At 37.4% G+C, this 23,320-nt stretch overlaps 1 protein-coding gene across 15 annotated transcripts in view; it reads left to right on the forward strand.

Annotated features, from left to right (window-relative positions):
* LTBP1 (latent transforming growth factor beta binding protein 1) overlaps positions 1-23,320 on the forward strand; it is a 391,779-nt gene that overhangs the window by 311,215 nt on the left and 57,244 nt on the right. For all 15 annotated transcript variants that reach the window (XM_025454210.3, XM_025454208.3, XM_049095987.1 and 12 more), the window contains 2 exons: positions 19-141; positions 5,011-5,136. In XM_025454210.3, the coding sequence (XP_025309995.1) occupies positions 19-141; positions 5,011-5,136 (249 nt within the window). The remainder of the gene's footprint in view (positions 1-18; positions 142-5,010; positions 5,137-23,320) is intronic.

Raw genomic sequence — 23,320 nt, forward strand, 5'->3', positions numbered from 1 at the left:
TTTAAAATTGACTTACAGATATCAATGAATGCTTGGAGGACAACAGTGTTTGCCAAGGAGGAGACTGCATTAACACTGAAGGGTCATATGATTGTACTTGTCCAGATGGATTCCAGCTAAATGACAATAAAGCATGTCAAGGTACTTCTCTGCTTTTTAGGTCCTAATTTACGTGGTTGCTCAGTTCTATAATGCTTCCTGACAGTAGTCTGTGTCTTCATCCATCTATATGTAAATGAACTGCACCAATTTGTAGTTTTAAAATCTCTTTCTTGGGTCTGTGTCAAGTGTGGGAAGTTCTCACTGCACTGCACCATGTCAACTGAAACTCATGCATTGTGGAACTGTCCTGGCTTTGCAAGCTTCTGTGGTAACTGAGATCACCTGTGCTGTGCTGTTCCTCCCATGGGCCAATCTTGGTGCTAGATTATAAACTATCTTCTGGCTTTTTGATGTCCTTTGTGGGTATATTTCATTTTGTTTCATAGCTGGTATTTATCCATCCTTTCCTTGATCCCTGTTTTTTTAATCCAACATCTAGCTTTTCCTTTTCCAAAAAAAAAAGAACCTCTTTAATAATTTGGTCAAAATTATACAGGTATAGAGGACAGGATTTTATTATTGCTTCAAAGTATTATCACATTACATCTCCCAAGCAAACATAAAGAGGATACAAGGTACTAATAAGAACACAGCACCAATCATAAGAGCTTTAACTGAATAACCTAGTATGTGCTAATTGCTAATTGCTCTCCACAAACCTCATAGATTTGTGGAGAGTTTAAGAGACAGCTTTTCTTATATCCATTTTGTGCATGAGTAACTGAGACTCAGAAAAGTTAATTAGTATGCTCCTCCCTAGTAAGTAGAGCTGAGATTTGAACCCAAGATCTTTTCCTGCTATTCTTTCCTATGTTGTCCTACCAATTATTACTACATTTATAGCCACAAGAAAGAAGACTGTGAGATTTAGTGTTTTTCCCCATGTGGCACACTGAGTTGTTGGTGACGCTGGAACTGAAAAATCAGATTGTCTAGATCTTTCATCTCAACATTTTTAGTTCTACCTGGCTGCCCTCCAACTTTTCCTTTTTATAGGTGCATATAGGTCTTCATAGGTGCATGCTGGTTTTTTCCACTGAAGACTATCACTTATATTTACCTTTATCCTTATTTCTGCCACTTGGATAAATTTTTTTTCTAATTGTTCTCCCCTTCCATTACGAACACTGAAGTGTATCACAAAGTACATATAAGTAAGGATTGTTGGAGTTCTTTTTTTTTTTTTTTATCCACTGCTACTGAACATGAATAACTTTTTAATTCTGGGTTGTCATCATTTGCGTCTTCTCTCACATATCCCAGATGTATAGTATGTGAAAGGGAGGATGGTGTGTACTCTCTAAGACATAGCACTGGAATAATACTATACCCACTGTCCGTACTGTTATCTCTATGTCACTGTAGACAAAAGACATGGGTCTTTGTCTCAAGATCTTTTAAAATTAATTAACTTATCCCGAGATTTAACTGTACTGTGATGTACTTCATTTGTTGTCCTATATTCATTTGCCATCGTGATGCAGTAAGGTGAATTTAAATTTTTCAGTATTTCCAATGCAGAAAGTAAATGCACTTGGATTTAATGCAATAGAGAAGAAATACTCAAATTATAAAAGTACTGTGTGAATATTTCCACTTTGGAACTTTTACATCTTAAAATTAATCTTGATTTATATAAAAATGCCAAGAGTTGCCCGAGTGTCCTGTTTTTATTACAGACATTTCAGTTTAAAAGCAATACTTTCTTTTCTCATTCCTCTCCTCCCAGTTTTTGACCAAATAGAGGCAAACTAAGTCTTCTATAAATGGACAGTGATTTCATATTGCAGATTTCATAAACTTCCAGAGTTAAATCATAAGGAAGTAATTTAGTCATCTGATTAATTAATTATACTACTGTGTTCTCTCAGGATGTTAAATTTGTGATTTGATATCAACTCAAATATGTCACTGCTCCAAACATATTTTATTGACTGTAAATACTTATTAAATTGACTTCATGCTCTGTCACATTGGTGATTCCTGTTTTCCAGAATAAATTGTCTTCTTGAAAAATGAAACAAATGAATAATATTCCTGAAAAAGCTTTTAGTACTGTTTAAAGAGCATCCTCTAGGAATCTGCTCCATCACCCACCTTCTCTGATTAGAGGCTGTTTATAATGGCATGTACACTCATCTAGTTTTAAATCCTCCCCTTTGTGTCACTGGAGGCAGCCTGGTGATCTCTCTGCCTGAAGTTACTAGCCTACTTCTGTCTAATCTCATAGCCAGTTCACATTCTGTACATAGGCATAGACTATTTTAATGCTAAAAATGTGATTGATGCCGTTGCTAATAACCATGGGACATATTTGAATGACAGTGTGTGATAGATGTAAGCTTTAAAGTTTACCTAATAATCTGAAGATAGTTCCTTTTTCAGTAAGGGATTTTCAACTGAAAGTATAGGAGTCTCTTTCCTCAGCAAAATTAAGGCTGATATATAGACAGCATGGAAATTCCATGTTAATAGTCTCTTTAGGAATGTGACAGCGTACATTTGAGATTTAGAACACACTTCAGTTTTGCGTTTTGACTTACACATGCCAAATTGTGAATTTCTGTGGAATCTCGGACCCATGAAAGAAACCCAACTTAAATATAGTCTGGCTTTCAGCTGAGTTACTAGCAGCATAGTTTAGAAATGCCTCAGTAAGTACAACCCAAATTGAATGCATATGTTTCTCTAGTTCCAGATATTCATGTTGTTCTTTCTTAGCGGTTTCCTGGAAAAAAGTCTGGGAATTCGTCTTCAGTTCCTGTCATCAAACTTTTTAGACAATTATTTGTTAATCAGTGGCTTCTCTTGAAGCAAGAACTTCATGCACATTATTCCCTATGCAAAATTGCAAGCTGGCAGCTTTTAAAGGGCCACAGTGAGGCATAGGATGAAATGAGTTCTTTGATAACCTATTGGGCTCCACAAGGTGGATATGGACTTTGGACTTACCCCCCACACCATTGGAACTTTATTGAACCTTGTAGTCCAGATGGAGATAACTCAGGGCAGCAGGCTGGAAAGAAAAAATGAAACTAAAAGCCAGGAGAAGGTCAGAGTTGAAAAAAGATGACCAGTCCAAGAATTGAAGGATTTCAGAGTGAAGTCACATTGAGAAGTAGTTAAGTAGAAAATGATTCATTGCTCTTCCCTGAAATACTCTTAAATTAACGACAATAGCAAGAGTGGGGGGATTGTTAAGAAATAGGAGTAATTCCGGCTTGGTTTCTTACTTTGATTCAGCAGTAGATAGGCCAACTTAGTCCAAATTATATGGCAGATAGAATGGTAATGAGTTAAGGATTGACACAGATGAATAAATCAATGATATTCCCAGAATTTCTATCACATCATGAGGTGAACAGGTCAAAAAGAGCACCAGGAGATCCTGGGTGCAGAGAAAGGGATGACTTTATGGAAGAGAACTGCAGGTTGATGGCTAAGCATGTTTTAGAGGTCTCTGGGAAGGACTCATAATCCATACATTTTTCCCTGTGCCCACTCAGCATAGCAACTATTCATGTTGGCTCCTGCCTCCACTGTTGTACCATGAGCTTCATAATGGCAAGGGCCCCGGCCTGTTCAGCCTTCTCATAGGAAGCATTTAGTAAATGTTTTTTAACTGAATTAAAGATAGACTTCTAAGATGTACCAAGGTCCTGTTTACTAAGATGTAAAGGAAACTTCAGGAAGGTAGGAAAATGGCCTTCGTAGGGCTCCTACCTGCATGGTGCTAGGAACCTGTGATAGTTTTCATGGCCCCAGCTAACTAAGAGTGCCTTGAACAGTCATGGTTTAATTGAGAGAGAATGAGCATATAACAGGTTTTGTGATGGGCAGACATCCCTAATGCACCATTAATGTGCTGCACTAGGAGTTGGGGACTCCATTCAAATATGTTACCCTCTTCAAGGAGCAATCAGTGTAATAAGGAACACAGCTGAGTAGAACATTGATTAAAACACAATGCAGATAGGTGGTTGCATTTGTCAGTATCGGTGTGAGTAGGTGACCATTCTCCAGGATCCCTTATGTTGTCAGTGTGGGCACCTGTAACCACAATAATTAGGACTGGTTTGATAGAACATTTCACTTCAGGCATTCAAAGTGTTTAGGAGTGCATCGTGACCCTGGCCGTGGGGAGTGTAATCACTCTTCATTGAAAACAAGTCAGCACGAGATTTGTCCTAAGATGGTCAGCACGAATTTCCAGTGTTACTTGTTCATGAGTGAATAGTCATAGCTACTACTCTCTGACCCTTAGTTGGGTGATAGGTGCTGCATTAAGCCCTTGACCCTCATTCATTAACTTCATCATCACAAAGCTGTGCAAATAATAGACGTCTCTGGTCTGCAAGAGATGTGTTTGGAAGCTATTTTATTTACATATTCAGCAGATATTTGTGAAGTGCCACTTGAGGGACCAAACACTATTGGTAAGACCTGTCCAGTTGGGCCCTTAAGAAGTTCACATCATAGGGGTGGATCAACATGAAAGTGAGGTGCTGAGGGGCTACAAGAATTGTGTGCATGGCAGTGGGAGAGAAGAAGATAGCACACTCACAGATGAAGACTGTTTCTCAGAGGAGTTGTTAGCGTGTTCTTCAAGCTTCCAGTGTGTCTTTAAAAAAATATATATATATATATTCAGGTCGAACCTATGAAAATGAAAATACTTTTTTGGTAGACTGAAAATGGTTGAACATTGGCTAATTCATATGATTCAACTGAAATAGTTTCTCTCTTTAAACAGTCCAAGTTGTGGTCTAGTATATGTACAAAGAGTACAGTTGTGCCACAAAATATGTGTCCAACCATTTTGTAATAGATTTGCTTGCTGTATGTCTGCTATCATATGAAACCAAAGGAAAAAAAAATTCACATACTTGGAACTCTTTTCAATTCCAGATATTAATGAATGTGAACGGCCCGGACGCTGTGGTCCTCACGGAGAGTGTCTAAACACAGATGGTTCTTTTCACTGTGTCTGTGAACAGGGTTTCTCCATTTCTGCAGATGGCCATACATGTGAAGGTAAGATAAACCGTCGGGAGTCCTGTAATTAATTTCATGATAAAGCAGAGAGGAGATTGCTTTCTGTTTAAGCAGGCAAAGCCTGGAAGACACTCCGAGATACTCATGATTTAAAGCCTCAAAGCGTGTATGTATCAAGGCGACTCCTGCCAGCAATCACAGCTCAGGAATTGCTGGGATTTACAAATAGGATAACCTCAGGTTATGTGGATGAAAATACTCACAGGTGATTCCACTGCTGGTACTGAATTAATTACTGGAAACCTGCAGGACATGATGATTTCAGGTACACATGGGAGGCCCGGAGGAAACCTGTAGCTCCCTCCCTGATGTAACTCAAGGCTCTGCCAGTTGTGATGAGGGGTCATACAGATCATCGTCATCACTGTTAACGTGTCTCGTGTGATTCTTCTTTGTGCTGTCAGCAGAGATCTTCCAGTTATTTCTCTAACATCCTTAGCTGTAGGTTAGTCTGTTTTCTTGCCCATTGGTATTTATAATCTCTTTAAAAGTTGTTCGTTGTGTTGTAAGGCATTAAGAGAACAACGTTGGCTTTCTCTGTGCAACCCGTGTGTATTTTGCAGGGATACAGCACTGTTTATATTCATAAGATTTATGTTCTTAATGATGTATTGTAGTTTGATAAATTGAGGAATAATCCATCCGAACCTACCTACCTACTACTTATTTATTTAAAAGATTTTACTTATTTATTAATGAGAGACAGAGAGAGAGAGAGAGAGGCAGAGACACAGGCAGAGGGAGAAGCAGGCTCCATGCAGGGAGCCCGACGCGGGACTTGATCCCGCGTCGTTTCCAAGATCAGGCCCTGGGCTGAAGACAGCACTAAACTGCTGAGCCACCCGGGCTGCCCAAATAAATCAGCCGAACCTTTTAAAAAGTAAACTGATGGGAATATCCCATCATCATAATTTCAGTCCATCTCTTTGTTCATCTAGCTTATCAAAAGTTTCAGAGAAGTAAATTGTAGAGTTTTTGTCTCGGGCCTGTGATAGTACCCGAATGCTTTGGTTTAAAAAATAGCGCAGCAGGAAGTGCCTCCTCTCCTTGCTCGTACCACAGTGGAATCAAGCCGAGAAACAGCGACCAGGTTCATCTGAAACTAATTATTCTATTGGGAAGAATAAACTGATCTTATAAAAAGCAGGAGATTGTTGAAATTGCTCTCCTGCTGAGTAGACAAAACATTGATGCCAGATTTGGCTTCAAGTCAAAGAGAGATAGTGCGGGGTGCGGTTTGAGCAAGCAGATTTTGAGGGGTTTGGAAGCCATCAAAAGTTGGGAAACAGGGAAAAACATCATTAAAGGTGGCCACGAGAGGTTTGCAAGGACTCCGTGGAACAGTGATTTGAGTGTTACCTTAATTTTATATTTAGACCTTGGGCCTAGAGTTCTTACAAAAGACCCTGCATGAATACACGTGTTCTGCAGAGACCATGGCACTCCCTGGCAGAGGGTCATGGTGCTAGCCTCTGGGAGTCACAGATGACACCGGTGTGCAGAATGCACATTTCCTAGCATTCCAAAAAGATGCGGACTTGGTTCTTCATTTGGGTCTGAAACCTGGATCATAAGGGCTTCTTTCACTGAAAAATGATCCACATGATAACCGCTGATGGTTGTGCCATGCAAAAACTATGTTCAGGAAAAAAAACATAGGTTTTTTTCACATGTTCACTTGCCAAAGTTATTGTTCCAGAAGAATATACCAATATGAATACATTCACATCCATTTTGTCTTTTGTACTCAACGACTCTCTTTTAATTCTGTCTTTTTAAACACTGATTTCTGCAACTCTGGAGTTATATAATCACTCTAATTTACTTGCAGTTCTAATTTTCTTAGGCATTTACTTGGCAAAGACCTGAATTTTAAAATGTGTTTTTAGAAAACTTCTAGTACTTTGTAAATGACTATACTTGCGTATACTTTCTTTGACGCTTGGTCCATGTTTTTTTATTCTAGAAACTGGACAATTTTATAAGTAATAAAATAGGTAATTTAGAATACTGTGCTGATATATGGCAGTACAGCTAGAAATCTCCCTAATTATTAGGCATGTTATTTCTCTTTCTAGAATAAGCTTTGCAAAGCTTTCATTTTTTTATGGGCTTACTCCACTACATTAAACTGGTCCAAATTTTCTTTTGTTGGACTTAGCCTGAAACTTGTGGCAGTAGCAGAATGTCCTGATTCTACCCCTGGCTGTGGTGTAGGCTGAAGCCAGCCCATGTGATCCGGGTTTAGCTGTGGAACTGATGTGCATAGTACTTGAGTTAACACTGAGAAGCTGGCTCTCTTACTTCATCTCCATCCACCAACTTATTTCTGAACTTCTGGGTTAAGTAGCCAGAGACTTGTGGACACAGGGCTGGCATAGCTTGCTCTAAGCTGGGCTAATCAAATCCCACCCGGCTGAGGGAGGGGAAGCGTCCTTACTTGATTTCCCATGGCATAGTTGCTATCTGGTCCCAGTTACTGTACCACAGTGAAGAGCTATACTCCGTAAACATAAACTATCTCAAGTCTCAGGTAGCATGGCGGGTTGTACAGAAATAGGAACAGCATCACTGGATCCTTCCTTTCCACTCTGTGTGCGGTGTTTGGGGAGCATGTACCTGATAGAGAAGGAGGAACACCTTGATTCTCCTGCATGACATGAAGAACAGCAGTGTTCTTTGAAATTCCACTGGAGTGGAGTGGGAAGTATGTAGTGAGTGATCTGTTCATTCATTTATTCACTTACAGAGTGGCTATCATGTGCCAGGCACTGTTACTGTTCTGAGGGCAAAACACACAGTTCATGTCCACTTGGAGCCTACCTTCCAGGAGGGGAATCTGGGATAAATGGGTAAACAGTAGATACAAAAAATTATGTGCTTGTCTTTAAACAATATAAGATAGCCAGGATATAAGTAAATACAGGTTGTTGGGGTGCCTGGGAGGCACAGTCAGTTAAGTGTCCAACTCTTGATTTCTGCTTAGGTCATGATCTCAGGGTTGTGAGATTAAGCCCCACATGTTGGACTCTGTGCTGGATGTGGAGCCTACTTAAGACTCTTTCTCTCTCTCTCCCTCCCACTTCCCCCCAGAATAAATTAATAAGTACAGGTTGCAACATGCTGTATATATTATGCAGTTCGTTTTCCTCCCATCCCACACATGGGGGTCAGAAAAGTGCAGGGTAGGGATGCCTGAGTGGCTCAGCGGTTGAATGTCTGCCTTCAGCGCAGGGCGTGATCCCAATTTCTGGGATTGAGTCCTGCATCGGGCTCCCCGCATGGAGACTGCTTCTCCCTCTGCCTAAGTCTCTGTCATTCTCTCTCTCTCTGTCTCTCATGAATAAATAAATAAATCTTTAAGGAAAAAAAAAAAAAGTGCAGGGTACCTGGACTCTTCTGTGGACTTTCTGCTCCATTTCTGTTTCTTCTTAGAAGTGTGGTTCATCTCCTCCTGCCATCACCTTTTGCATCCTCTAGCCAGAATGTTTATCTTGTGTAGAAAAGAAAAGGAAACTTTACTACAAAAGAAACTTTTTTACCTCTTTCACTAAGTCACTTTTTTTATATCCCAGTCTTTCTTATTCATGTGTCTTAAAAAATTACAATTATTTTGGTTTTTTAGGTTTTTTTTTTTTTCATTTTGTTGTTGTAGAGCTTTAACTCATAAAAAATATGTATCATCCCATTTATAAGCTGACCTAGGGTTTGGTTTCATCATTGACAACAGAATGTGTGAGAGTGGGAAAATGGGGGAAACTTGTGACAGATTCCTGTCACCTGTCTCCTGACCCCTGTGAAGAGGTGTCCCTGACCTCTTACTTTGCATCATGCCATTCATGGGTCTCTCTGCATATTGCTCTTGGCCAGGAGCTATGGTGCTCTCCCAGTTGGGCATCCAGGTTGGATGAGAATTTATACAACAAGTGGAGCTGGGGACATCAGACATGTCTAGAGCCCCTTGTGCTTTCCAGCCCTGTTTATACCTTAGAATGGCCACACTGAGCTAGTAGGGACCTTGGAGGAGCCCAGCAACACAGCAACAATGGCTTACAGAACCTGGTTAGTCATGGCTTACTAGGCCTCCATACCATGACCAGAATCACTCCCTGAAGCCTTGTCTTTTAGAAAGCATCTTTATTCATTCATTTGACAAATATTAAGTGTATGCTATGGGCCAGCCACTGTTCTAAACACTAGGGCTGTATCAGTGAACGACAACAAAAATTCCTGCTTTCTTGTAAAATACATGATAGGCTAGACAGAGACATAAACCCTGTGGGAAAAACGAGTAGAGGAGAATAAGGGAGATCTGAGGGTTGGAGCAGAGAATGGAAAGCTGGTACCATACTAACTTGCATGGTCTGAGTTGGCCATTCTGTCTCTGTATTGAGAGAAATAGTAGGAATTTTATGTCTGGGTAACAAATGAAGCCATATTAGGTGCCCTTTTTCACACTGATCATCCACTGGCTGAGGGACAATAGCTTGTCAATAAATAGACAAGAGGGTATGAGATGGTCTGCTGAGGGCCGTTAACCTCTTGCCAACATGAATTCTGTTTAGACAGTGGAGTAAATATCAGAGTTCATCACCTAGAGCAAACCTACATGTAAACTATGGACCTGGGTTGACAATGATGTACGAGTGTATGTTCATCAGTCCTAACAAATGTTCAGGGATGTTCATAGTGATGGAGCCTGGGGAAGAGGACAGGGGGTTGGGAAGACAGGGAAATATGGGAACTTGCCATGAAATTTTACTGTGAATCTAAAACAGCTCTTAATAATAACCTCTGTTTTTGAAAGCCAGGCATTTCTGGAATTACCTGTTTTTCATCAGGAAGAAAAAATCAAAACCTTTCATTTTCATCCTGTATTATCCTATATTTTCCTCCCCTGAATGTTATTTCTTACTTTTCAAAATAATACCTCAAACGGACTGTGTGACCAGAAGTTTCTGCTCCCACTTTCAGAACCATTCTAATACTGATTCAGAATTTAACAACTGAAAAGATTGGAAGAGGACTCTTTTTTTTTTTTTTTTTTTTAAAGATTTTATTTATTTGACAGAGAGCACAAGCAGGCGAAGAAGCAGGCTCTCCTCCTCGGAGCAGGGAGCCAATGCAGAGCTCGATCCCAGGACCCTAGGATCATGACTTGAGCCAAAGGCAGACGCTTAATAAGCCACACCCAAGTGCTCCGAAAGAAGACTTCTTACAACATGTAGCCTGAACTTTGAATCCCAGAGTATTCAAAGAATTCAGTGCTGTTGTTAAGTAGCTCTAGAGATTCTAATCCTGGAACTTTTTAGGGTATCTTCTACAAACTGCTTCTTGCTAACGCATTCATTTGAAAGGGAGAATGTAATCAAAGGCCAAGTGGTCAGGATGGCTAGCTTCTTAAACTTTTCTGAGAACTTGATATCAGAAAGACTAAAAGGGGTGCCTGGCTGGCTCAGTCAGAAAAGCATGGGACTCTTGATTTCAGTGTTGTGAATTCAAGCCTCATGTTGGATGTAGAGATTACTTTAAAAAATAAAATAAAATAAAAATAAAAAAGAAAGAAAACTTGAAAGAAGTTAGGTTCATACTCTGAGGCTAATGTTGTGTTCTTTGGAACCAGAAAATATGGTAAAGGCAACTTTTGCCAAATCAAATTAATCAGGAGCAAGCATGATTTTGTTTTCAAACTTTTAGGTACATTTTCTATGAAGAGTATAGAAAGAGAGTATAAAACTATTGTTGACAGTGTGCCAAGGCAATTGGTGGCTTTGTGGCATGGAGATAGAACTTTTTATCTGTCACCAAGGAGAAAATATTTTTTAAAATGATTTAGCCAAATAGGACATTGAGGTGCCCTAACACATAGTAATGTATTACATCTGGCTCCTTGGCTCAAAGATTTTTAAGGTGTTTGTTTGCTTGTTTGTTTAGTTTTTATGGCTTTTTGTTTGTTTTACGTTTTGGAGTTTGTTTTAGTAGCTTTAGGGTCAGAAATAAAAAAAATCTAAGAGAATACAACCTTAGTGTTTCTCTTCTAAAGAATGGGAATTTAGATTAACAATAAGATCCTTTTTCTCCCACATGTAAGACGGAAAAGGATCATACAACATTCCAGGTAAAGAAGGGAAATGGCTTCCTGTTGTAAAGGCTACTGTTCTTCATGCTCACTCCTCCTGCGAATCTACTTCTGCAGAAGTGAGTGAAAATGGATGTTTAAATCATTAGGGAGAGAGCTGAGGAAATTTTGCTGGAATAAGCTGCTTTTGGATCTGGAATACATATTTTCCATGCATTGCTTGATTGTCTTCCGTATATCAACATTTTTATAAAGAAATTCATAATAGTAGCAAAGAAATTCAAGAGCTCTTCCTAAGCCTTTTATCACTGCTGACCTTTTAAAACCCCAGAGCTATGGAAAATCATCTGTTCGTAGACAGAGAAGTAAACACTTTCCTTGCAGCCAAAAGATAGATATGGGACTGCCAGAAAGTGAAGTCTGTAGGTAGTGAGCTGCTCCTCACACCTTCTTCTGCCACCCAGTGCACGTCCAGGGCGCCAGGCTTCCTGCATCTATTTTGGTGAGTCTTTTGATGTCATCTGCCACCAGAGTACCTAACAGGTCATGAAGGTCATCGTAAATAGTATCTTTGTATTTTAGGGTTAAATTATAATGTTTAATGTATCGATTCCAGAATTGGTTATTTGTTAGTCATCTAGCTGATGGAATGTTACATGGTTGTCTTGAGTGGGCAACCTGAGTGGGCTGGAGATTCTTCCTATAGGTGATTTCAGGACTTTATTATAATAATAGCGATGATAATAATAGCAAGCATTTGTTGAATTCTTCTTGTGAGCCATTCACTGTGTGAAGTGCATTGTACTGATTTTTTCATTTAATCTTCATGACAACTCTATGGGTAGGGTGAGTATTAGTTGGAATGCTTTTGGCTGCAATGAACAGCTTAAAACAAGGAAATTTATTATACTGAGAAGCTTAGAAGATGGTCACCTCTTCTCTAGTATAAAGCTTTATTCAAGTGTCTCTTTCTCAGGGAACCCTTTCTGGCCACCCTTTCTCACATTCGCCCCCTAACATTTCCTTTTTGCCCCCTTGCTTTGTTTAACCACCTTATTCTACTTCTTTCTCGTTGCTTATCGTCAGATCCCACTCCTAGATAATAAGGCTGATAAGACATTGCTATCAATCTTGTTCTGATAGCAATGGCTTTGAGAATAATTAGGGCACAATAAATGGTGAGTGAATGAAAAGGTGAAGAGCGGATGTGTACATCCTGGAATATCATGAAACATCCAATAAGATTATTCCAAAATGAGTACATTGTGTATTTTTGGGAAGCCTTTCCTGTTTTTTGAAAAAATTCTCTAAAGCACACCCTGCATAATTATTGGGTATAGAAGTGGTTAAGAAGTTAGGCTGTGTGGATTCCAAGTGTGTGGGCTTGAACTCTTACTCTACTTCCAAGCTGTGTGAACTGGAGAAAGTTGCATAAGGCTTCCGTGCCTCAGTTCCCCATGTGCATAATGAAGTCATGGAGTCATTGTAAGAATTAAACATGTTGATGCGTGTTGGCAAGTATCAGCTTAGAATGGAAACTGCCCCCATAGAACATGGTCCATGAATGTGAATTATGTTGAGTATGCTAGCACTTTTTAACTTGATACCCTGGTTATTTTGCCATATTTGTTTTCTTAATACATAGACATCTGAAAGGAGGGAGCATGTGACACCTAGTAATTTGTATTGGATCAGTACTTACAAAATAGACAACATATAGTCAGATTACATAAGTATTTGTGAATTAAATTGTTGGTTTGAAGTCCAGGTCTGGATATAAATGAAGTACTGCATTATAGTCTATCTACTTTTAAACCCCAATCTTATTTAATATAAATTATAATTTATAAATCATATAAAATATAGGATAGGATACCTATTTAAACATAATTTGCTCTAATTCCTCACTCTTTGTTTTCCCTAAGAGTTCCAGATGACTGACTTTCCCTTTTCACCCCCTAAGTTTAAAATGTTTCATGAATCAATTGCCAATAAACTGATGGCTAATTCTGATACTTATTTGCATTTAAACATTGGAGATGTTATTTCTAGAGATACACTGTCTATTTTCTGTGGCTTCATAACTGATCTTTCTTGGCCTCCTATTTGAATATAGAAAGAGAAAAATTAGAATAGTGAAAAAAATGGGAATTTTTTTTGGCTGATCTTATGTTGCTTTTGGGGCCTAAGTGTCAAAAAGATGAATCTGGGGTTTGATATGCTTGGCTTGTGCTTAGAGTTTTCTCCCGGTCCTCGTTGGCAGCACCTCTTAGTGTAAGAAAGACTATATGAAAAGAGAAAATGTACAGTGTGACTCTAAAGTTAGAAGAAGATGTTTATTTCTTGGAAAATCTTGGTTGTAGAAATATACACTATTAAATTAATGCAAAGATAATCCAGTGGTTAGAAATAAATATATTCAGAGAAAATAGTGCATTTTAGAAATTTTAGAGAGTGTAAAAAAACACAAAATCTATTTCACACATTAGCTTTTGCAAGTAATTGTGTTAGAAATATGCAACTTAAGTTCAGGCTATTTTCCTTAAGTATTTAAAGAAATTTTTCGGAATGGCATAGAATTTATTCACTGTGGAGAATTTATTCAAATACTTCACTTCACAATGGACTGTGGTAGTCCATTATATAATAGTAAATTAGGATTATTCTTATCTTCAGGAATAGAGGAGGTTTCCTTTAAAAAAAAAAAAAAAAAAGCTTTCTTCCCTTTTCTTTCCTCCACGTTTTTAGAGATGTTTCTTTTCTATAGCAATTTAAATCCTTCTTATTCACTTTTCCAGTTTTTATATAATATTCTGTTGGTCTGTAATGGGAAAAAAATGGTTTTTTAAATTCTGAAATAGACTGCAATCCTCTTTTTCTCAAAAGAAGCATAAATAACTTGTGTCTATAGGTTTTGCTTCTGTCAAAAGAAAAAATGTTTTATGTCTCACTGAAAATATACTGCTTTTCAACTTGATTCAGATTTTTTCCTGTAAGTGTCACAGATACTTAGTTTTAGATTTTAACTGATAATACTGGGATTTTTTTTTTTTTATTGTAATTGAACAAACATCTGGCACATGCAGTGGCTTTCCCACACAGCACCTTGCCTCTACCCTGTGTCCTGGTTCACTGAATGGGAGGATAGGTGCCCAGGGCAAACTGCAGGCTTTTGAACCTGTTTTGTGACATGTGCCCTCTCCAGCTACAGAAGTTGAGCCTTGCAAGCTCCCTCCATGAGGAACACTGAGACACGGTGCATTTTGCCCCATCTTCTTGGTCTTAGTGCATCAATTTGTTAATGCAATTTGAAATATAAACAGTTAAATTCTCTTCTTGGATTTTTTTTAAAGCAGTTAATCTAAAATGACTTCATTCATGAGGATTTCCATTCTTGACCTCATTTTAGATGATAAATCATCTTCTGTCCATTTGCCCTATTGCATTGTCTTTGAAAACCTAATGTGAATGAGAGTTAAGGACATAATTTAAATACTTGAAAAATTCTTAGGACTCTTTTGGGTGCTCAAACAGAATTAGAAAACTTAAAACTTACTAATTTTATATTTTACCCTCATGTAAAAAGAATGTTTTACTAGCTGTATTTATCTGTAAACGTATGCATGCAAGGGCAATGTGGAGTGAGGAAAGAAACGGGAACTGGGAGCCACGCTTAACAGTTCAGATGGACTCTGGGAAGGGAGCAGAACTGACAGGGGCTCTGATCCAGATCTAATGTCTCATCATGAATACTTAACAATCAAATATGACCTCCCCTTTGAGCATTAGATGTGTCTTCCATTTTCTATTATATGTGTAAATGCTCATAATTCCTAAGTTAGATAGACTAGAATTCTAGTCTGCTCTGAATACATAGAAATGCTGTTATAATCTTAAGTAAATGATTTAAAAATTCACCCCATAATAATCTCCTTCTATGAGACAAATAACCTTCTATGAGACAAAAAAATAGTAGCATATTTGGAACAGAGAATCAGGTAACTCCCCTGACTTGCAGTAGGTCACATAAAAGTGTAGTTACATTTTTTAAAAAGATTTTATTTATTTATTTATTCATGAGAGACACACAGAGAGAGGCAGAGACACAGGCAGAGGGAGAAGCAGGCTCCATGCAGGGAGCCCGATGTGGGACTTGATCCCCCCATCTCCAGGATCCGCCCCTGGGCCAAAGGTGGCGCCAAACCGCTGAGCCACTGGGACTACACTGTAGTTATTTTTTTTTTAATTTTTTAATTTATTTATGATAGTCACACACACACACACACACAGAGGCAGAGACATAGGCAGAGGGAGAAGCAGGCTCCAGGCACCGGGAGCCCGATGTGGGATTCGATCCTGGGTCTCCAGGATCGCGCCCTGGGCCAAAGGCAGGCGCCAAACCGCTGCGCCACCCAGGGATCCCATGTAGTTATATTTTTAAGGAGGATTATTATGTCACATGTGCTCTCTTATTTCCACCTGTATTCCTATGTAAAAACAAAAAAACAAAAAACAAAAAACAAAAATAGCTTGATTTTATTTTGTACTTGGAGGAAATTAAATTTCACAGTTTTTGATTGGCTTATTATGGACAGATAGGAAATGGTGATCAGGATTACTATTCAGAGTCCCTTAATATTTTAGTTTGATATATACATCTTACCAATAGGAAAAAGAGAGGGAAACAAAATGAACTTTTGAAATGGTTAAAGTGGTCTTTAACCAGGAAATACAGTAGTGTGGATTGGCTTTTCTTTTTAGGTGAACTTTCTAATTGCTTAAAATGCATAAAAAGGAATACATGAATCATAAGAGTACAGCTTGATGGACTTTTACAGAGTGAGCGAATTTGGTAATGAGCCTCTGAGCCCTCCCTTAAGCTTCTTCCTAATTTTTAACCCACTCTCCTCCCTATTACCCACACAGAGCAGTAATCACTACTTTGTCTTCATTTCTGTGGCTTTGTTTTACCTGTTTTTGAATATTTTTTTGGTGGTGTATAGGAAGTATTCATTTGTGTCTGACTTATTTCATCCAACATTTAGATTTGCAAGCTTCATCTATGTTCTTTATAGCAGTATTTCATCTTCATTACTGTATGGTATTTCATTGTATAAATATACTATAATTATGTATCCATTCTACTGGTGATGGGCATTTGGGTTACTTCCAGTTTGGGACTATTGAGAATATAGCTTTTACGAATATTCTTGAGCATGGTTTTAGTGGACATAATCACTAATTTCTTGTTGGATATTACTTGGAAGTATAATCTCCAGGTCCTAAAATATATGAATGTCTCAGTTTCATAGAGATAGCCAGTTTTCAGAATCTGATGAACTACTTTTGATGTTTTAATTCCACATCTTTGTCAACCATTGATGTTGTCATTTCTTTTAATGGTTAGCCTTGCTGGGGTGCCTGGGTGGCTCAATTGGTTAAGTGTCTGCCTTCCATTCTGGTCATGACGATCCCAGGACCCTGGGATCGAGCCCTGCATCTGGCTCCCTGCTCAGCGAGGAGCCTGCTTCTCCTTCTCCCTCTGCCTGCTACTCCCTCTGCTTATGCACATCCTCTCTCTATCAAATAAAATCTTTTAAAAAAGATTTTTTAAATCTTTTTTCATTCCATCCACAGGTTGGTTTATCCTTGCACCAGTGGCATATTATCTTAACCATAGTGGCTTTATAATAAACGTTAATATATGTGCTCTAAATTCTAAATTGTGCAGTTCTTAAGGTTGTCAGGGTTATTCATGGCCCTTTGCATTTCTATATAAATTTTATAATCAGCTTATTAATTTATACTGGAAAAAAAATCTCCCAGGATTTTGATTGGAATTGCATTGAATCAACAGATCAATCAATGTAATATCTTACAATATTGAGTCTTCCAATACACAAATACACATCCTTCTATTTAGGTTTCTTTCATGTGTTTTGGTGTTTTGTTGTAGTTTTTTGTGTAGTCTTGAACAGAATTTTTAGGATTATTCGGAGGTTTTCAGTGTTTTTATATTGTTGTAGAGGGTAAAGTGTATTCTCCCCTTGTAACAATTTGATTTTTGTGCATTGACCTTGTACCTATGAACTTGCTAAATTTATTTCTCTTAGTTTATCTGCAGATGCTTTTGAATCTACAGTTATGTTGTCTACAAATAATGTAGTACTAGGTTTCTTTGTTTTCTTTCAATAATTATTATACTTTTTTTTATTACATTATCTAGGACCACCACTTCAATAGAAATGGTGGTAGCTAGCTTACTTGCCCCATTGCTGATCTCAGCAGGAAAAGCATTAAATATTTCTTTACCAAAATGATAAAATAAAATATATAATAAAATATAAATAAATAAAATATATAATATATAAATATATATTTTAAAAATAAAATTCTTATTTTGATCCAAAGGAAAAAAATTAACAAGATAAAATTAAAACTACAGAAATACCTCAATTATCCAGAGCAATATATATATATTAAATTAAAACTACAGAAATACCTCAATTATCCAGAGCAATATATATATATATATATATATATCTCCAGAGCAAAAGAAAATATGTGTGTGTGTGTATATATATATATATATATATATACACAGTTGATTGCATGTTGTAAATGTGTATGTGGGTTTTTATTCTTTCTTTTAGCTGTAATTACAAAAACAATAAATATAAATAATACTAAAAAAAAATTTCTTTACCTTTGATGTTTGCCATAGGATGCACTCTATCAGATAAGGGGGAATTCCCCTCTATGGATTGATGACAGTCTTTATTATGAATGGTCTTGAATTATTACAGAGGCTTTTCCTGCATCTATTGAAATCATTGTATTATTTTCTTTTTTTTTAATTGTATTTTCTCCTTTATTCTGTTACTGTAGTGAATTACATTGACTGTTTTTTTTTCCCATTTACTTATTTTAAACAAGATAAAAGTTTGTTTCTCTCTGTTTGAGCATAAGTAATCCAGGGCCAAGAATTTAGGTTTATAGTGCTGAACCCCAGGTGACACCTATCTTGTGCTATCTTTGACATGTGGTTCTAAATCATGGTCGGAGGTGGTAGCTCCACTGTCTACCATCACATACACATTCAAGGCATATTGATTTCTTTTTAGTGAAAAATAACCTTTGCATTCTTAAAATAAACCTAACAGTCATGATATAGTATCCTTCTTACACAGTATATCCCTGGAGTCAGATGACTAACATTTTGTTGAGAGTATGTGCATCTGTGTTTATTAGAGAGATTAACCTTTAATCCTCCTTTCTTTTAATGTTTTGTGAAGTTGTAGACTCAAAGTTGCTCTGGTTTCATAAACTGAATTTGAAAGTATTTTTTTCGAAAATTTTTTTTCGAAAAGTATATGTAAGATTGGTGTTAGTCTTTCTCAAATTCCTTGAAGAATTCACAAGTAGAATCATTTGGACCTGAAGTTTTTTGTTTTGTTTTGTGTGTCTTTTGGGGGTGGGGGGGTGTTATGAAAGTTTTAAATTTGCAGTTAAGATTTCTTTAAAAGATAAAGTAATGGTCTCAGTTCTTTGACTTTTCGTGACAGTTTTGGTAACTTTGTTTTTCGAGGAACTTACCCATTTTAGGTAAAAATTTTAGGTAAATTTCCAATTCATTGCCAGCAAGTTGTTGATAATACTTTTTCTTATATCCTTAGTGTCTGTAGAATGTGTCAGTGATGGTTTTCTGTTTTTATTTGTGCTTGCTTTGTTCATCATCAGTCTTTCACAGGTGTTAGTCTTGCAAAGAAACAATTTTGGTGATTTTTCTCTTTGTTTTCATTATGTTAATTTCTGCTTTTGTATTCTTTGGGCTTTATTTGTCTTTATAACTTCTTGAGATAGATCCTTAGATCATTGGGTTTTCAACCTTCTTTTCTATAATATATATATCCTTTTCTAATATATATTTATAGCTATATATTTCTAAGAATGGCTTTATCTGCACCACAAATTTTGATATGTTTTTTGCTATTCAAACTAAAGTAATACAAATGCATTGTCGTTTTTTTTCTTCACCCAGTGAATTATTTAAGGGTGTTTTGCTTAATAAACAGACGTTGGGAATTTTTATCTTTTTTTTTTTTTTAAGATTTTATTTATTTGACAGAGAGCATATGTAGGTGGAGTGGCAGGCAGGGGGAGAGGGAGGCAGTGAGAGAAGAAGTAGACTCCCTGCTGAGTAGAGAGCCTAGGTGGGGCCTTGATCACAGGACCCTGGGATCATGACAAGCTAATGCAGATGCTTAACAGACTGAGCCAGCCAAGCACCCTTCTTTTTGTTATTTATATCTTAATACCTCTCTAACCAGAGAACAAAATTTCAATGATTTCAATCTTTGGAATTTGTTGTGGTGCAGAGTACAGTCCATTTTGGTAAATATTCCTTGTATACTTGAAAACAACATATTTTGCATTGGATCTATATATGTTAATTAGTGCCCAGTGTGTAGATTGTTTAAATCATATATATCCCCATTGTGTTTTTGTCTGCTTATTATATAATTTACTGAAGGGGTGTTTTATAATCTTCCATTATTATGGAAATTTATCTGTTTCTAATTTTTGTTTCCTGGGCTTTGTTTTATATATTGTCTGATCGTGGAATTAAATACTGAATTTTTTGTGTCATCTTCATGTTTTGACCCTTTTATCCCTTTGAAATGTCCCACTTTGTCTCTACCTATGTATCTACTGTCGTTTATCAGAATAATTACATATGGCTCTTTCAATTAGATTTTGCATGGTTTCTCTTTTCCCAGTTCTCCATGTTCTTATTTTGAAAGTGTCATTTTCTTGTAAGGAGGATATAGTAGTTTTTTCCTAATCCAGATTGCCAGTCTTCATCTTTTAATTGGAGAATTTAGGTCATATACATTTAACATACTGGTATTAGGGGGTTCAAATCTATACTCTGTTTTCTATTTGTCTTATCTGTTTCCTTGACTTTTTTTTTTTTGGCTGCCTATTGGAGTATTTATTATTATATTGATCCCTTCCTACCCTGCTTCTTTATACATATTTTTTGAAGAACATTTCCCTATGATATTTAATGAAACATTGTGCAAAAGGAAAATAACTTTGGGATCATACTGGCCCAAGATCTATTTTCACATAGTAAAAAGTAAATTTGTATACAGTACTTAACCGTATACTGTAGGAAGGTAATTCTTCAGTAGAAAACCTATATAACTGGGAATTTACCATTTATATTAGAGGAAGAGATTAGGTCTAAAGTGTTTTTACTTTTCATTCAACATTCTCTGAATTAAAGTTCCAGAAGATTTTATTTTTGGGCAGAGTCTCCAGAGGTTTTGAAACTAAACAAATACAGCTTTGTATGCAACAAACAAAAAAAAACTTGGCTAGATTAAAAAGCATTAAGATTTTTTTTTGTTTGCTTGCTTTCAATTTTAGTTGTAATTATTGAGAACTGCTGTGTTTTTTTTATAAGTATATGTGTACTATTAATAATAGCATTTTTCTCATGTAATTTTTTAAAGATTTTATTTATATGGGGGGGGGGCTGAACACAAGTAGGGGGAGGTACAGAGGGAGAGTGGCAAGCAGATTCCCTCTAAGTGGGAAGCTTGACAAAGGGCTTGATCCCAGGACTCAGAAATCATGACCCAGAGAAGTATCTGAGCCAAAGTCAGACACTTAACTGACTGAGCCACCCACACACCCGTCATGTAACTTTTTATCACTTCAAGCTAAGTGTTTAAATATACATTTATTTAAAAGACATTCTATGCCTTTTTGTTAGTTGAAAGACATATTTAAATATGTTCAGTTTTTAGGGGATCCCTGGGTGGCTCAGCGGTTTAGCGCTTGCCTTTGGCCCAGGGCGCGATCCTGGAGACCCGGGATTGAGTCCCGTGTCAGGCTCCTGTCATGGAGCCTGCTTCTCCCTCTGCCTGTGTCTCTGCCTCTCTCTCTCTCTGTGTGTGTGTCTATCATGAATAAATAAATAAATAAATCTTAAAAAAATAAATATGTTCAGTTTTTAAATTGTTTTCAGAATATTTATGAATATTCTACTTTTGTTTATATAGTTTTATTTTACTCATTTGCTTTTTCTGGTTAGGGTGCCATCTATACTTGGTATACACTCAAGTCAAAGAATTTTCTCCTTTCAATATCTTCAAATAATTGTTTTCAAGTATATAAATTTTCCTTTTTTTTTAATAAATTTATTTTTATTGGTGTTCAATTTACCAACATACAGAATAACACCCAGTGCTCATCCCGTCAAGTGTCCCCCTCAGTGCCCGTCACCCATTCACCCCCACCCCCCGCCCTCCTCCCCTTCCACCACCCCTAGTTCGTTTCCCAGAGTTAGGAGTCTTCATGTTCTGTCTCCCTTTCTGATATTTCCCCCACATTTCTTCTCCCTTCCCTTATATTCCCTTTCACTATTATTTATATTCCCCAAATGAATGAGAACATACACTGTTTGTCCTTCTCTGATTGACTTACTTCACTCAGCATAATACCCTCCAGTTCCATCCACGTCGAAGCAAATGGTGGGTATTTGTCATTTCTAATGGCTGAGGAATATTCCATTGTATACATAGACCACATCTTCTTTATCCATTCATCTTTTGAAGGACACTGAGGCTCCTTCCACAGTTTGGCTATTGTGGCCATTGCTGCTATAAACATCGGGGTGCAGGTGTCCCGGGGTTTCACTGCATCTGAATCTTTGGGGTAAATCCCCAGCAGTGCAATTGCTGGGTCGTAGGGCAGGTCTATTTTTAACTCTTTGAGGAACCTCCACACAGTTTTCCAGAGTGGCTGCACCAGTTCACATTCCCACCAACAGTGCAGGAGGGTTCCCTTTTCTCCGCATCCTCTCCAATATTTGTGGTTTCCTGCCTTGTTAATTTTCCCCATTCTCACTGGTGTGAGGTGGTATCTCATTGTGGTTTTGATTTGTATTTCCCTGATGGCAAGTGATGCGGAGCATTTTCTCATGTGCGTGTTGGCCATGTCTATGTCTTCCTCTGTGAGATTTCTCTTCATGTCTTTTGCCCATTTCATGATTGGATTGTTTGTTTCTTTGGTGTTGAGTTTAATAAGTTCTTTATAGATCTTGGAAACTAGCCCTTTATCTGATAGGTCATTTGCAAATATCCTCTCCCATTCTGTAGGTTGTCTTTGAGTTTTGTTGACTGTATCCTTTGCTGTGCAGAAGCTTCTTATCTTGATGAGGTCCCAATAGTTCATTTTTGCTTTTGTTTCTTTTGCCTTCGTGGATGTATCTTGCAAGAAGTTACTGTGGCTGAGATCAAAAAGGGTGTTGCCTGTGTTCTCCTCTAACAAATATATAAATTTTCTAATTTTAAGAGTAACGTGTGCTCATTGTAGAAAACTTAGAAAAATCCAGGGACGCCTGGGTGGCTCAGCAGTTAGGCGCCTGCCTTTGGCTCAGGTCGTGATCTTGGGATCCAGGATCGAGTCCCACATCAGCCTCCCTGCGAGGAGCCTGCTTCTCCCTCTGCCTATGTCTCTGCCTCTCTCAGTCTGTGTCTCTCATGAATAAATAAATAATCTTAAAAAAATAAACTTAGAAAATCCTCTCAAGTATAAAGTCATTTATCTATCAGCCAGATAGATTGGTGTTTTTTTTTTAGAGTCTTCATTAATTTATTACAATAAGATCTTATTCCTTTTATCTTTACTTTTTCACTTTGCATTATATTATTTGTATTTTGCTGATCTTTGAAAATAAATTTTTGATGACCACATAATTCCATAACATGATCATACCATATATTTGTAAAAGTGTCTTGTGAGTTATGGAGATCAGACTGTTTCCTTTGTGATTGTTGCTATTTAGTCCTCTATGAATATACTGGTATGTACACGTTTATTTTCATCAGTGATCATGTCCCTAGACTAGATTGTAAGGTACTTAATACAAGATCAAAGAATGTTGGCAACCTTACTGGCTTAACAACACCTGGGACCACATTGCTTGCCAGAAATATGTGCTGCTTTCTGTTTCTACCACCACCCGATGAGACCTAGCTCTTGACACTCTCAAGAAGCTAATGCTCCATT

Source organism: Canis lupus, chromosome 17, assembly GCF_003254725.2.
Source record: "Canis lupus dingo isolate Sandy chromosome 17, ASM325472v2, whole genome shotgun sequence".
In the NCBI taxonomy this organism is placed as follows: domain Eukaryota; kingdom Metazoa; phylum Chordata; class Mammalia; order Carnivora; family Canidae; genus Canis; species Canis lupus.